The 12,514-nt window shown below is 40.4% G+C and overlaps 1 protein-coding gene across 2 annotated transcripts in view; it reads right to left on the bottom strand.

Moving 5' to 3' along the window:
- Nucleotides 1-12,514, bottom strand: part of ltn1 (listerin E3 ubiquitin protein ligase 1) — a 43,546-nt gene that overhangs the window by 16,741 nt on the left and 14,291 nt on the right. For both annotated transcript variants that reach the window (XM_012957313.3, NM_001079277.1), the window contains 10 exon segments: nt 11,779-11,971; nt 9,716-9,955; nt 8,768-8,921; nt 7,663-7,813; nt 6,502-6,700; nt 4,776-4,938; nt 3,923-4,027; nt 3,121-3,263; nt 2,782-2,917; nt 1,683-1,836 (listed from right to left, as the gene is read on the bottom strand). In XM_012957313.3, the coding sequence (XP_012812767.1) occupies nt 1,683-1,836; nt 2,782-2,917; nt 3,121-3,263; nt 3,923-4,027; nt 4,776-4,938; nt 6,502-6,700; nt 7,663-7,813; nt 8,768-8,921; nt 9,716-9,955; nt 11,779-11,971 (1,638 nt within the window).

Here is a 12,514-nt window from a genome sequence, read left to right as displayed (position 1 = left end):
CTATATGTGCGCTTTTAAGGAGACCGGGGAACCCAATTATGCAGGTGTGTTGAGTTTAATTAGAAGTTTGTTTTCCTTATACTTTCTGCACTAAACCAGCAAAGCTACTTGTTGATTGACTGTTATGAGTTCTGGAACACTGCAAAGTCTGTGTATAATAAATGAAATATGGAACCTATGTATTAAGGTTTCAATGTCTCTCAAGGTTACTCAACAGATTTACATGCAGGTGTATGAATATCCACATGGGGCAGCTAAACCATGCCGAGACGTCCAATACAAATGGCAACAGTGCCCTCGTGTGGAATTCTAGTTTCTCTGCACAATACGCAGTGGAACCGAGCCGGGTGTAGCACTCAGAATAAAACTATTAGGCGAGTACGGCAAGGAATATAGGATATTAAAGTCAGAAAAAAATAGTTTATATAGTCTTTAATAAACTAACCTAAGTAAAGGAGAGTAAAACTGTAACACCACAAACCCCTCAAAGCTTATGGCACGGTGGGACATGGCACAAGCAGCTCATGGAAATCCAAGGCTATATGTATGTTATCCTGCGGCTTGCCTGGGTTTCATCCTTGTGCTCGGGTTTCCAGATGCAGTCAGGGTAATTGGCTCTTGATATAACTGACCCCAGTGTGTGCAATGTGATAGGGACCTTACACTGTATGTTCCACTGGGGCAGAAACTGATGTATAGTCTCTGTAAAGAGCTGAGTAATATGTCAGACGGCTGCCAGGAATACTTGTCCCCAAAAGACAGGGATGCATACGTAGCTCTAAGCTATTAAAGGGAAACTATACCCCCAGAATGAATACTTAACCAACAGATAGTTTATATTATCTTAAGTGACTTATTATTAAAGAATCTTGCCAAACTGAAATATATATATATCAGTAAATATTGCCCTTTTACATCCTTTCCCTTGAGCCGCCATTTAGTGATGGGCTGTGTGCTCCCTCAGAGATCACCTGACAGGAAATAATGCAGCTCTAACTGTAACAGGAAGTAGTGTGGGAGTAAAAGGCAGAACTCTGCCCATTCATTGGCTGATGGGGCCTAGCATGTATGTGTGCCTTGGCTTGTTTGTGTGTACTGTGACTCCTATGATTCCCTTAATTCTTAAAATGGCAATTTTCTATTTATGATTACCCAATAGCAAATACTACTAAAAAATATATAAGTATAAAGCAAAGCATCTGGCTGCTTTGAGCAACATCACCAGTAATGTTTTACTCCACTTTTTACACAGCATCATAAATATACCCCTTAGTCTCAATGAATGCCTAGCTGCCTCCTGTCCTTTGTAGCTTCTATGAAGAAAAGAGATCCCCTTGGTCAGGCCTCGGACTCCCATTATAGACATAAGTGACAGTGCAAGTGTTCTTTCTGCTATCTAGGGCCAGCTTCCAACTCACAGACTGGCACATTGGGGCACACAGGGTTCATAATAAGCATAGCCTGGGTAATTGTAAGCTGTAACACATTAGGTTTTCCAGGAACATAACGGTGTCCTTTTAAGCACGATAAAGCAGAACAGAACAATATTAAATTCTATAAACTGATAAGAATGAATGCTGTGGCTAGCACTTCAAATAAAGCTAACATTACCAAAAATCTCGGTCACATTCCAGCTCAGCAGTTTAAAGGAATTCTGCACAAACAACTATTTGTCGCCTCACCTCGAGCCAAGCCAGCATGGAACACATTATAAAGTCCCAGTCAACGTCCACCAAAGATGACACAGAAGACGCCAAATATTTTAGAAGAATAGAAAGGAACCGGATCATTTCCACATTGAGGCCAATCAGGCTCTGGCTGGAGTCCTGCACATTACTGTATAAAAACAAAGAGAAAGAGCAAAACTTAAAAGAAAAGAGAAAGAGCAAAACTCGCAGAAGAAACCTGAAGGTGCATGGACCATACAGAACCTTTCAAAATTCCTTACAAACAGTACTTCTTAGAACAAATACTCCAGCGAGTTTTAATTTTTTCCAAAGCCAGATAGTCTAGTCTAGGTTTGGAAGGGGTTTACAACTGCAGCATAACTCTACAGACCCCTAAATCCATTGTTCTCCAGTTATTCAGCGTCCAAGTCTTACTGGTCTAGTGACTGCTGTACACACCCGGCCTAGCAGAGGTGGAGCCTGTACTGAACAGTGCACTGAGCAGGCAAGGAAGCAAGAGAACATGTATGGGTAAAGGGGGCAATACCGTTAACTTTGGGCTGGTATGTCCTGAAGCATTAATGCTGTCTTTGTGCCAGATTAACTGGGCTTTAAATTATCCTTGAGCCTCACCGATGCCAACCCACAGACTGGTTGATTACTTGTGTGCCCTAAGGTAATGCTGTCCAACTGTTTCCGTGTATTGGGCCGGTTATTCACTAAACTACATGTTGGGGGCCAAATTACAATAAAATAGTGAGGTTATCAAAAGATAGCACTTTAGCCATGTGGGGGCTCTAAAAATCTCTTGAAAGGTCCACAGCCCTGCTCTAAGGAGTGAAAGAGCATCTAATGATGTGACCGACATCCAGTCTTATACTGGTTTGGGGGCTGTTTCACGTTTTGGATAACCCTTGACTCGTTTTCAATAAAAAATCGGTTTCAATAAAAAAAGGGCTGGCTTAAATCAATAGAATTATGAAGTGAAAGTACAGGAAGTGGGCAGGTAAGCAGGAAGTCAACAAGGAGAAGTTTAGAATAAACTAGCTGGGATAATATAGTTTTGTTGCACTGAAATCTAATGGCCATTTTATTGGCGACAATAAGCACATACCTGCTAAAGAGAAATATATCCTCCTGGTCATCTTTCCATGATAACATTACTTTAAGAACTCCAGGTAAGATTTCCTGGCACAGATCTGAATCGGATCCCAAGCAGGAGTTGATTATTGCAAGGTACCCAAATCCTCCTAATAATGAAGAACAGAAAAGCAATTTAACATCATCACGTGGTACGAGCACAGTGCAGAGCCGATAACAACAACAACAACGCCAGTGCTCACTAGCACAGCACAGAAATCATGGCGTTGCTTTGACTTTTTGCAGTTATCTTATTTTGTTTGTTAATAATAAATACAATATTTTAGCCAACACCCATACTGCTTTTACTAACCATCTGTGCAGGACACAGCCGAGGCAGAGCATGTCATGAGTCGGGCAGTGCACTGGATAACAAGCTCTTCTTTTAACTCCGGACACATAAAGGCAGACAGGCTTTGAATGGTGTGCAAGCTGCCCAGTGTCACAGGGAAATATCTGTTTGAAGAAAGGAGGGAAACACAGTCATTTAGGGCAGCAAGAACAGAATACATGGCCACTTTGAAAAAAAGTAAGGCAAAAATGTAAAAGTGAAACCATATTCTAAATTCTGGGTTGTACAAGCACAATACATACAACTCTGCAGCCCATTGAGAAGCTCTCCGTATAATTAGCTGCTCCATATTCCCCAGTTAAACAGGCTGCAGCAGGGGGTGGGTGTTGTTTATACAGAGGGCTGCTCAGTGGATAGTACATTTATTTTGATTGTGCTCCTAAGAGCCAAAAGTAAAACTCAACATTACTATCAGATTTCTGCCCTGTTTCAGTGCAAGAAACAACAAAAACCATAGATATTTCCTGATTATAACAACAGGCACAGACTATGTTTGGCACAAGTCCTAGGCACTTAACAAATGTCGAAAAAAGGGGGCTTTACTGCCCTTTAAATTTAAGGAGCACATATAAAGAAAATAATGGTTTTATGAAAAGATAAGGAAGAATGGGTGTCGCATTTATTATTTATGGAAGAGATTCGAGTAAGCAATATATACTAAAGAGTTGACTAAAAATAAGAAACTAAATAGACAGGAAAAAAAAAATCGAGAATCTTGACATAAGGAAATACATGAGCAAACATAAAAACTAATAACACTAACTTTTCTGTGTCTTCAGTCAATGGCAGTAGTTCACTGGGCCCAGCGCCTCTCTTATGGATAAATCTGTTAGCGGTTAAGGACCAAAGGGAGCCATCTTCCTTAGACCTAGGAAAGAAATAGATAAATACCAATGATTTACACACAACTTAACTATAGAGGGGAAAATACAAATCACTGTTCAACGTGACTCATACGGAGTCATACAGAGAGTATACATTTTTACTTGGCTATTTGGTGTACTGTGCATATATAAACATGGAACTGATAAAGAGTCAGCCAGCTTGATAAAAGGTCTTATGTGACCTGAAACGTTGCTGCTGTTGTTGTTTGCCCCAAAAAACTTTAAATAAAGGCATTTTAATCTACAAAGACAAGAGGTGCTGTTCCTGTTCTTCTGTACAAAGAGTCAGCCACTGTCATGGAGTGGGATAAAATGTATTCTGCCTATTATTTGATTAAAATATCCACAGCATTTATCTGCTGCTCCAAGCAATGAAGAATATGAAGAATAACGAAACTGAAAATTTCACGTTACGATTAATGCCCCCTAATAGGCTTTTCAAAGCCATTGTGGGATGCGGAGAAGGTTAAATTATACATCCTGGGTTAAAATCTGTGGTAAATAGACTCCTCCATAACTCTAAGCCCAAGACACTGGTGGGGGGGGGGGTCTCCTTTATACAGAATGTTTTGGCCTCTTTTTAAACCAAACCCTCCAATTTTAGCGGGTAAAAAATAGTGAGGGCAAAAACTAAATAATGAGCCATTATATAAATATAAAGCTTGTCTGTAAGAAAGAATGTTAGGCTACAAGCACAAGAATATAATGGGGGAAAGCACAGTTCATACGGACCTGTTATACAGGAGTTCCAGGAGTCCAGGAAGATGTACACTGAGGTCCATTACTTTCTCATGGGAGACACCCAGTGAGCAAAGCATTTCACAGCACTCCCCAATGAGTGTGGGTGGCTTCTCCAGCTCCTCACACCACTGCAAGGAATACAGCATTTCTGCAACTGATAAAGAAAAAGGTGGCACTTGGTACTTAAGTAAGTGTATGTACATTGTCTATACCAGCTGCCCTGTCTTAAGTACTAGAGTTGCAGTTTGTATTCAGTATTACAGTGAGCCCCTGTACAGCCCCTGATAGTAAGCCCCTGTATAAAAGTGTACTTAAATATACTGGCCATTAGCATCACTCCAGCCCATGAAGATAGCACATATATGTGCGCAGTGGCATGTATGGTGCCTCAGAGCATAAACCTGCTGGCAGCAGGGAGAGCTCTGCTCGCTAAATATATTTATATTTGATTAAAAAAAAAAACTTTACTTGCCCTTTAAAGACCTATTGCTTTAATGTTTTTCTTGCCCAAGGCAAAAAAAAAAGTCCTCCAAGATGTTAGAACTTTGCAAGTTCACTTTTTTTTTACCCATATAATTTTACCATATAATTATATCATGACAAAAATGACGCCGAATGGGCCACGTCCCCCATTAGCCAATATAGGAACATTATTATTATAACTATGTGCAAAGGTTTCATATACATCCAACCTAATCCTACCTGCCTTTCAGGGTGGACCCCTACTATATCTTAGTCCCCCCCCAGCCAAGGCAGCCAGACCTATAGTTACTAGTGCCTAGGGATGCTGTAGTTTACAAAGTGAACAGTAGCCATATGGAGTGAGATAAAATCAGTGGAGTAACTATAGAAGAAGCAAACCCCGCAGTTGCAGGGGGGCCTAAGGGTCAGCAGGTCCAGATTGTGGGGTCTGCTTGTTCTATCTCCCTCCTCCCCAGCCACTCACTTACCTGGGGATGTGAGCGGAGGACAGTGACAAGCAGGGTGGGCAGAGAAACCGAAGTACGGGGTGGTGGGTGGGCGGGGAAACAGAAGTACAGAGAAGTGGGCGGGCGGGGCAAAGGGTAACAATGGCTGTGCGGTGGGCCCCTCCGGAAACTTTTTTTGCTGGGGAGCCCAGCACCGACTTGTTACATTGCTGCATAAACCACAAGGAACATTTAGGTGGCACTCACAGCATAAATAACTATATATAATGGAAAAAAGCTTTAAAAATACCATAAAAAGTGGGGGAGAAAAATTAGAAACATGGACTAAAATATGGATGGGTGAGCTTTATGACCTGTGACCTTACCAAATTTCCTAAAATCCATAGACTGCCATTCCATTACAAGCACTAAGTGAGCCAGGGAGTATGTTGATTGGAAAGGTTTCTAGTTAGTGTGTGGGTGGAACAATCCACAATGTTCCCAGAATGTTCCAGCTGGCCAATTAATGGACACTAATTGGCTTTAATCTAAACATAAGTCGTTCTGTCCTAGAGCTGCGATGAAATCTTGGCAGCCCCAAAGTTTGACGAAAGGATATTCCAAGATGCAGGGGAGGAGGGGGGGATAAATAAAAATAATAATATTGAAGGGGAGAAAAGAAAGACAGAGAAAAGCAAGGAAGCCAAGGAAATATGGAACAGTTTGCTGAAGGGCAAATGTTAACAGCCATACAATATAGAATGACTCCCCTTTCCGCAATACAACAACAAAACGTAAAGCATGCTTACCGGTTATGTTTATTTTCACTCCGATTTCCTCCTCTTTAAGTGATTTCTCCTTCTCCAGCAATCGAAGGGCCATTTTGCTCAATAGTGAGGCAGTGCAGAGATGGCTGGGAAGCCAAGTTTTGGGGAATGATTTAAGATCTGTCCCAGATGTTTCCGTATTCATGCTTAATCGACCTTCCAAGAGCGGCTTGCTTAACCACTATAGCAGAGGAGAGGACTGCAGTTAGGACACAGGGATCTCTCACTTTCAACACCTCATTTATTGTAAAGAAACATACGACAATGTGTCTTATCCAGGCCTTTTATTAGAATGATTTTCCAGGCAATAAAAGCCCAAAACAGATGGAGTGCTATAGATAATGGATTTACAGATTATGGAGTATGGAGTGTGTAGATATATCAATACCTTGCCTATTCTGTAAATTATATCCTTATAAACGTAGCTTAGTGATATCATCAGTTATAATCCATGCTTAGTGATGTAATTTGTGTCACGTGACTCACGGAAACTTGTATATTATAATAAATAATGTAACCCTTGTTGTAAAATATGAGGATATTAGAAGTCACATCAGTGTTCCATGACCTGTATAAAAGCACTCTGCCTTTGGCCTCGTCCTCTTATATGGTCATGAAACTCCTCTGTCACTTATAATATCCTTATATTTTACAACAGGGGGTACATTATTTATTATAAAATCTACAGTCTGGTCATTTCCTTAAGGGACCAAACTGTAAATGATATCCTTAGGAACAGTGTGTTCCAATGTTCCATTTATAACTTAAAGAGACAAGCAGCCTGTGTATCTCTCATAGTGTCTTCACCCCCAGCCCTGATTCTAACTTAACTCTTGCAGCTGCATTAGGGTGAAGACACATGGAGCTACTAATAGCAGCTACTTTTTAATGGCTACTAAACACCAGAAAATACCCTGCCATAGACAATACTGAGAATTGCCTCTGGTAAAACACACGTAGAGACAGTTATTAGTAAATGATCAGCATTGTCTTTTTTAGTAGCCACAACAAGTAGCTGCTACTAGTCTGTGTGTCTTCACCCTTACCCACCCTCACAACTGTCACTAGATTTATCACTCTCCCTCTCCTTCAGCATGACCAAGTAGAGCAAAGAAACACTCCTGTGCAGTCATTATTTAGTACCTGAGAAGACAGGGCATGCCGCATCTTCTGCCACGTCTCTGCACTTGGCATCATGGAAGCTGTATGCTCTGCCAGAAGGCTGAACCCTGAAAGGCTTGAGTCCAGGATTGTGCTATACAAGTCATCCACTGTACATATTAAGGACTGGAGGCTGCAAAAGGAAATGGCAAAATAAACACTCTACCTAACAACAAGCTATATACTTAAAAAAAAAAAAGTGTCAAAATGAATACAAATATATTAAAGGGGAACTCCACCCAAACACAACTTAAAGGAGAATGAAAGTAATTTTGGCATTTTACTGCCAATAGATTCGCCACATCAGTGCCACCTAGAACAATATATTTATTCTGCAGAAAGCATTACTATAAAGAGCCCTAGAAGCTTTCTCCGTTGCTTAAGATTGCAGCTGCCATTTTAAATAGCTTTCTGTTTGCAGTCTAGCCAATAATATCATTTAAGAAAACAAAATGAGTGTTTATACAGACACACAGGATGTATAGGGCCACTGGCCCAAAAGCATTGGAGCAGGTACAGGGGCAGCGTGGGTATGAAAATATAGAAAATCACATATTTACTAAGCGGAATAAACACAAATGGCAGCTAATACAAGCAAAAATAGTGAAGGTTGTCTTTTTACTTAGAAAAGCATGTGTGCATAGGTTATTCTGGAATGCAGTCTACTATATTGCTTCCTCTGTCAAGGTAAAATATCTATATGTTCCCATCAACCAGCACCCCCTAGTGCCCCAGTAAATAAGAAGGCAGAGCCATGTTATATATTGGTGATCCCCAACCCAGTGCCCCCAAACCAGGTAGTTATTTTTGAATTCCTGACTTGGGGGCAAGTTTTGGTTGAATAAAAACAAGATTTCCTACCAAATAAAGCCCCTGTAAGCTGATAGGGTGCATAGAGGCTGCCTAATAGCCAATCTTAGCCTTTATTTGGCTCCTCCATGAACTTTTACGGTGCTTGTGTTGCTCCCCAAGTCTTTTTACATTTGACTGTGGCTCATGAGTAAGAAAGGTTGGGGATCCCTGTTATATAAATACAATAAATCAGACTCAGCGACCTTACAGAGACAACACAGTAATGCAGGCTTACCTTTTCACATTAAGGTGTGATGTTTGAATCTGATCCTTGACCCATTGTGCAGATTGTTTCAAGAAATTGCTACCCTGCGGCATGTTCTTATACTGGCAAACAAGGGAATGTAACCCAGCCAGCCAAGTATTCTTCAGCTTAAGCAGCAGTGATTCTGGCGGGAAACCAATGAAAGCCTTTTAGTGATACACGGCTAAAGAACAAAAAGTATATTTCATAAAACCCCAACATTTTTCTCCTTTGTTTAAAGGAGAACAATTGGCTTTGTCTCTTGCAGGTCCCTCTTGCTGATCTCGATTTTTACATTGGTCTTCATTTTTCACTTTTTGTGAATTATTTGTTTTCCTCTTCTGACTCTTTCCAGCTTTCAAAAAAAGGGTCCCTGACTCAAGCAGCTAAAAGGCTACTATTAAAGGCCACTATTTCACTGCTATTGTTACTTTTTATTACTTATCTTCCTATTTAGACCACTCTTATTCATATTCCAGTTTCTAATTCAAACCACTGCCTGGTTGCTAGGGTAATTTGGCACCAGCAACCATACAGCAGCAAAACTGGAGAGTTGTTGAATAAAAAGCTGAATAATAAAAAACCACAAACAATGAAAAAAAAAATAAAAGCCAATTTCAAATTGTTTCAGAATAGCACTCTCTACAGTAGAGTAGCATAGACAGAGACATAAGAGGTTTAACATCATCTCATAGGATGACTAGACACATTAAGCCCAGACTGCAGCTGTGACATGTTGTTCAACCACTATTACCCTACAAGAGAAAGGTCTGTTGTTCCCCAGCTACATTAAAGGCAGGCAAAGTAAAGAATAGTTGTAACAAGAACATTTAATGAACTATAACTTTATACAGCAGGAATAGCCCATGGGCATCTTGAACTACAGCATTGAGAGTAATCTTTCCAGCAGGATAGTTTCCCCTTTAATGATTGCCATACCTGACATGTGGCTTGTATCTGAGGCCTGAGCACAGAGTTGGAAGATGGTGAGAAGCAAATCCTCAGCGGAAGGCATCTGCAAACATCCCTTTATGGAGCTGAAGAAGTTTGAGCCGACATCACAAATGAACGACACAGACTGCTCAAGATGGCCGGCTTTGGAAAGGTTCCGGGCCTTCATCAGAGCTGAATGGAGTTTATTGATGATCTTTTCAACATAGGCATCCGCAATCAGATATTCTGAAAAATACAGGAGCATTTTTTTGGGTCGCATAACGCAAGGGCATTGTTGTCCCTGGTCAGACATAGGCTCCCACAGACCTAATACTTTGATAGACAAAAGACACCGAGTAATCTAATATAAAGGTGGCCATGCACAAAGTGATAGAGATAGGGCACCTCGACAGGTCCATCAGGAGGAAGCTTAAATAGATCACTCACAATCACATCAAATCCAAGTCAGTCTATTAGAACAGAAAATCCAGTTAGTAGATGCCTCCCATAGACACATGTAAGGGTACTGCCACATAAAAGACACAGGGCCATGACTTTCAAAACAGACTGAATGAAAATATTAGTGTTCTCCAGGATTGCAGAAAATTAGCCATTCAGCGACCATCGGTGGCACAAAAGATTGTTCCCACCCTCGACAGACGTTCAGGGCTGAATCGTCAGATATGGAGGTAGAAATAATAGGATTTCTACCCCCTTCTGCCGATTCAGCCCTGAAGGTAGATTCTGCTCTGGCGCGTTCAATGGCGCCCAATCAAAATCTTTTAACCGGGCCGATTTGTGAGTCGACTGATATCCGCAGCCTTTTGCGATATCGAATGTATGTATGGCCAGCTTAAGGGTGAAGACACACGGAGCTAATAGTAGCAGCTACTTGTCGTGGCTACTAAAATAGACAGTGCTGTTCATTTACTGATAATTGTCTCTCTGTGTGTTCTAGCAGAGGCAATTCTCAGTATTGTCTTTGGCAGGGTATCTTCTGGCTATTAGTAGCCATGACAAGTAGCTGCTACTAAGTAGCTCCATGTGTCTTCACCCTAAAGCTGCCTGGCTATACAAACATCTACTTGTTTTCACCCAGGAAATTGGTGAAATTGGGATGATCCAATCCTTTGGATCCCATGGCCAATGTTCGGATCACAAAATGGGTTGTGAGGTTTTCTAACCTACCTGATATGGGCACACGTACACAAACTTCCTAACAAAAGAATGTTTAGGGGAAATAACTAAAACAACCCTGGTTTTGAGACTGATAAAAACTTTCTCTTACATAAGTGAAGTAAAGATCGAAAAAGTTATGTCAGAAAGCATCAAGAAGAAGCGGGCAAATTCTCAATGGTGTAAAAAATATTTCTGCACGTAGCCCTCTTGCTACACAGTTGCAGCTCCCAATGGAGGCATTCATTTGGCCAGGTCTCCATAAAAGAGTATTATTTATATACGTGACACTTAAAGTATAAGGAAAGGAAGAATTACTGAGAGATGCCATGTTCTTAGGCACCCCCACTGATTCAAGTTGTTTACCCTTACCCTGGGCTGGCACTCCTCTGCTCCAAAAAGCAGGAAAAAGGCCAGGAATCTTTACTTGTAGATGCCATTTTCCCAGACACCCTCTGCTCTATTAAAGCTGGGCATAAAAAAAAAGTTCTGTACTGTCCATGCATAAACGCAGGGTAGCGAGAGAAGTGCCTGGGATATGAAAGAAATTGATAACTCAAGTAAGTAAAGTACACTGGGGTAGGAACTGAGTGACTAGAATCCCCCCTCTGTGATTCTACCTTTCTTTCTCCTTTAATCAAAGAATCCCTGGGAGAATTTGTAGGCCTGAATGAAGCAAGTATAATATAGAGATCAGAATTAGGCCTGGGCTGGAAATCTGTAGAATCTCTCTAATCTCTGTGATAAAATGCTATAGACAGTCACTATTTATATTGGGCTGGTGGGGGGCTGTTTGGACCTTTGTGTACTTGAAATACCAGGGCCTATTTTGAATCCCAGTCCAGACCTGATCAGAATACAACATTAAAAATCCACATCCAAAAGCAACTTACCATTGTGAACATGCTCTGATAACACCAGGCTCAAGAGAGCCCACTTCTTCGAGCAGTAAGCCTCACTGGGGGTTGCTTTATCCATCAATCCACTGGTACACAAGTCATTTGCTAAACAGATCAGTCTCTCTCCCAGAACCTCCCCTTTCAGCCAATCACTTGCAAGAGAGTACTTCTCGGGGTCTGTGCAAGCCTAAAAAAAGCATGCAGTATAATGTCACATAACATTAATTTAATCTAATTAATAAAACGCTAGTTGCTAATAACAATTAAATATATATATATATATATATATATATATATATATATATAGAACAAAAGAAAAGTAGATGCCGCACTCACAGGTCTTAGTGAAAAATAATGAAAATATTTTTATTGTGTCAGTCTGACACAATAAAAATATTTTCATTATTTTTCACTAAGACCTGTGAGTGCGGCATCTACTTTTCTTTTGTTCTATATTAATTTACATACTGCACCCAGGCACCTGTGACCTTATTTTGACGTGAGTGCCTGCTTCTCTTCTATTTAATATATATATATATATATATATATATATATATATATATATATATATATATATTAATATTAATTAAGAATATCAATTACATATCTAATTAGACACAAGTGATACCGGTATATGAAATAAAGACATTTTGTTGTTTTAATTCTAATACAAGAGTATGGTGGTCCTTAGCAAACAGGCTATAGTATATGTCAAACCCTACATGAATAC

This window comes from Xenopus tropicalis, chromosome 2, assembly GCF_000004195.4.
Source record: "Xenopus tropicalis strain Nigerian chromosome 2, UCB_Xtro_10.0, whole genome shotgun sequence".
Taxonomy (NCBI): Eukaryota; Metazoa; Chordata; class Amphibia; order Anura; family Pipidae; genus Xenopus; species Xenopus tropicalis.
This window is presented reverse-complemented; position numbering and strand designations above follow the sequence as displayed.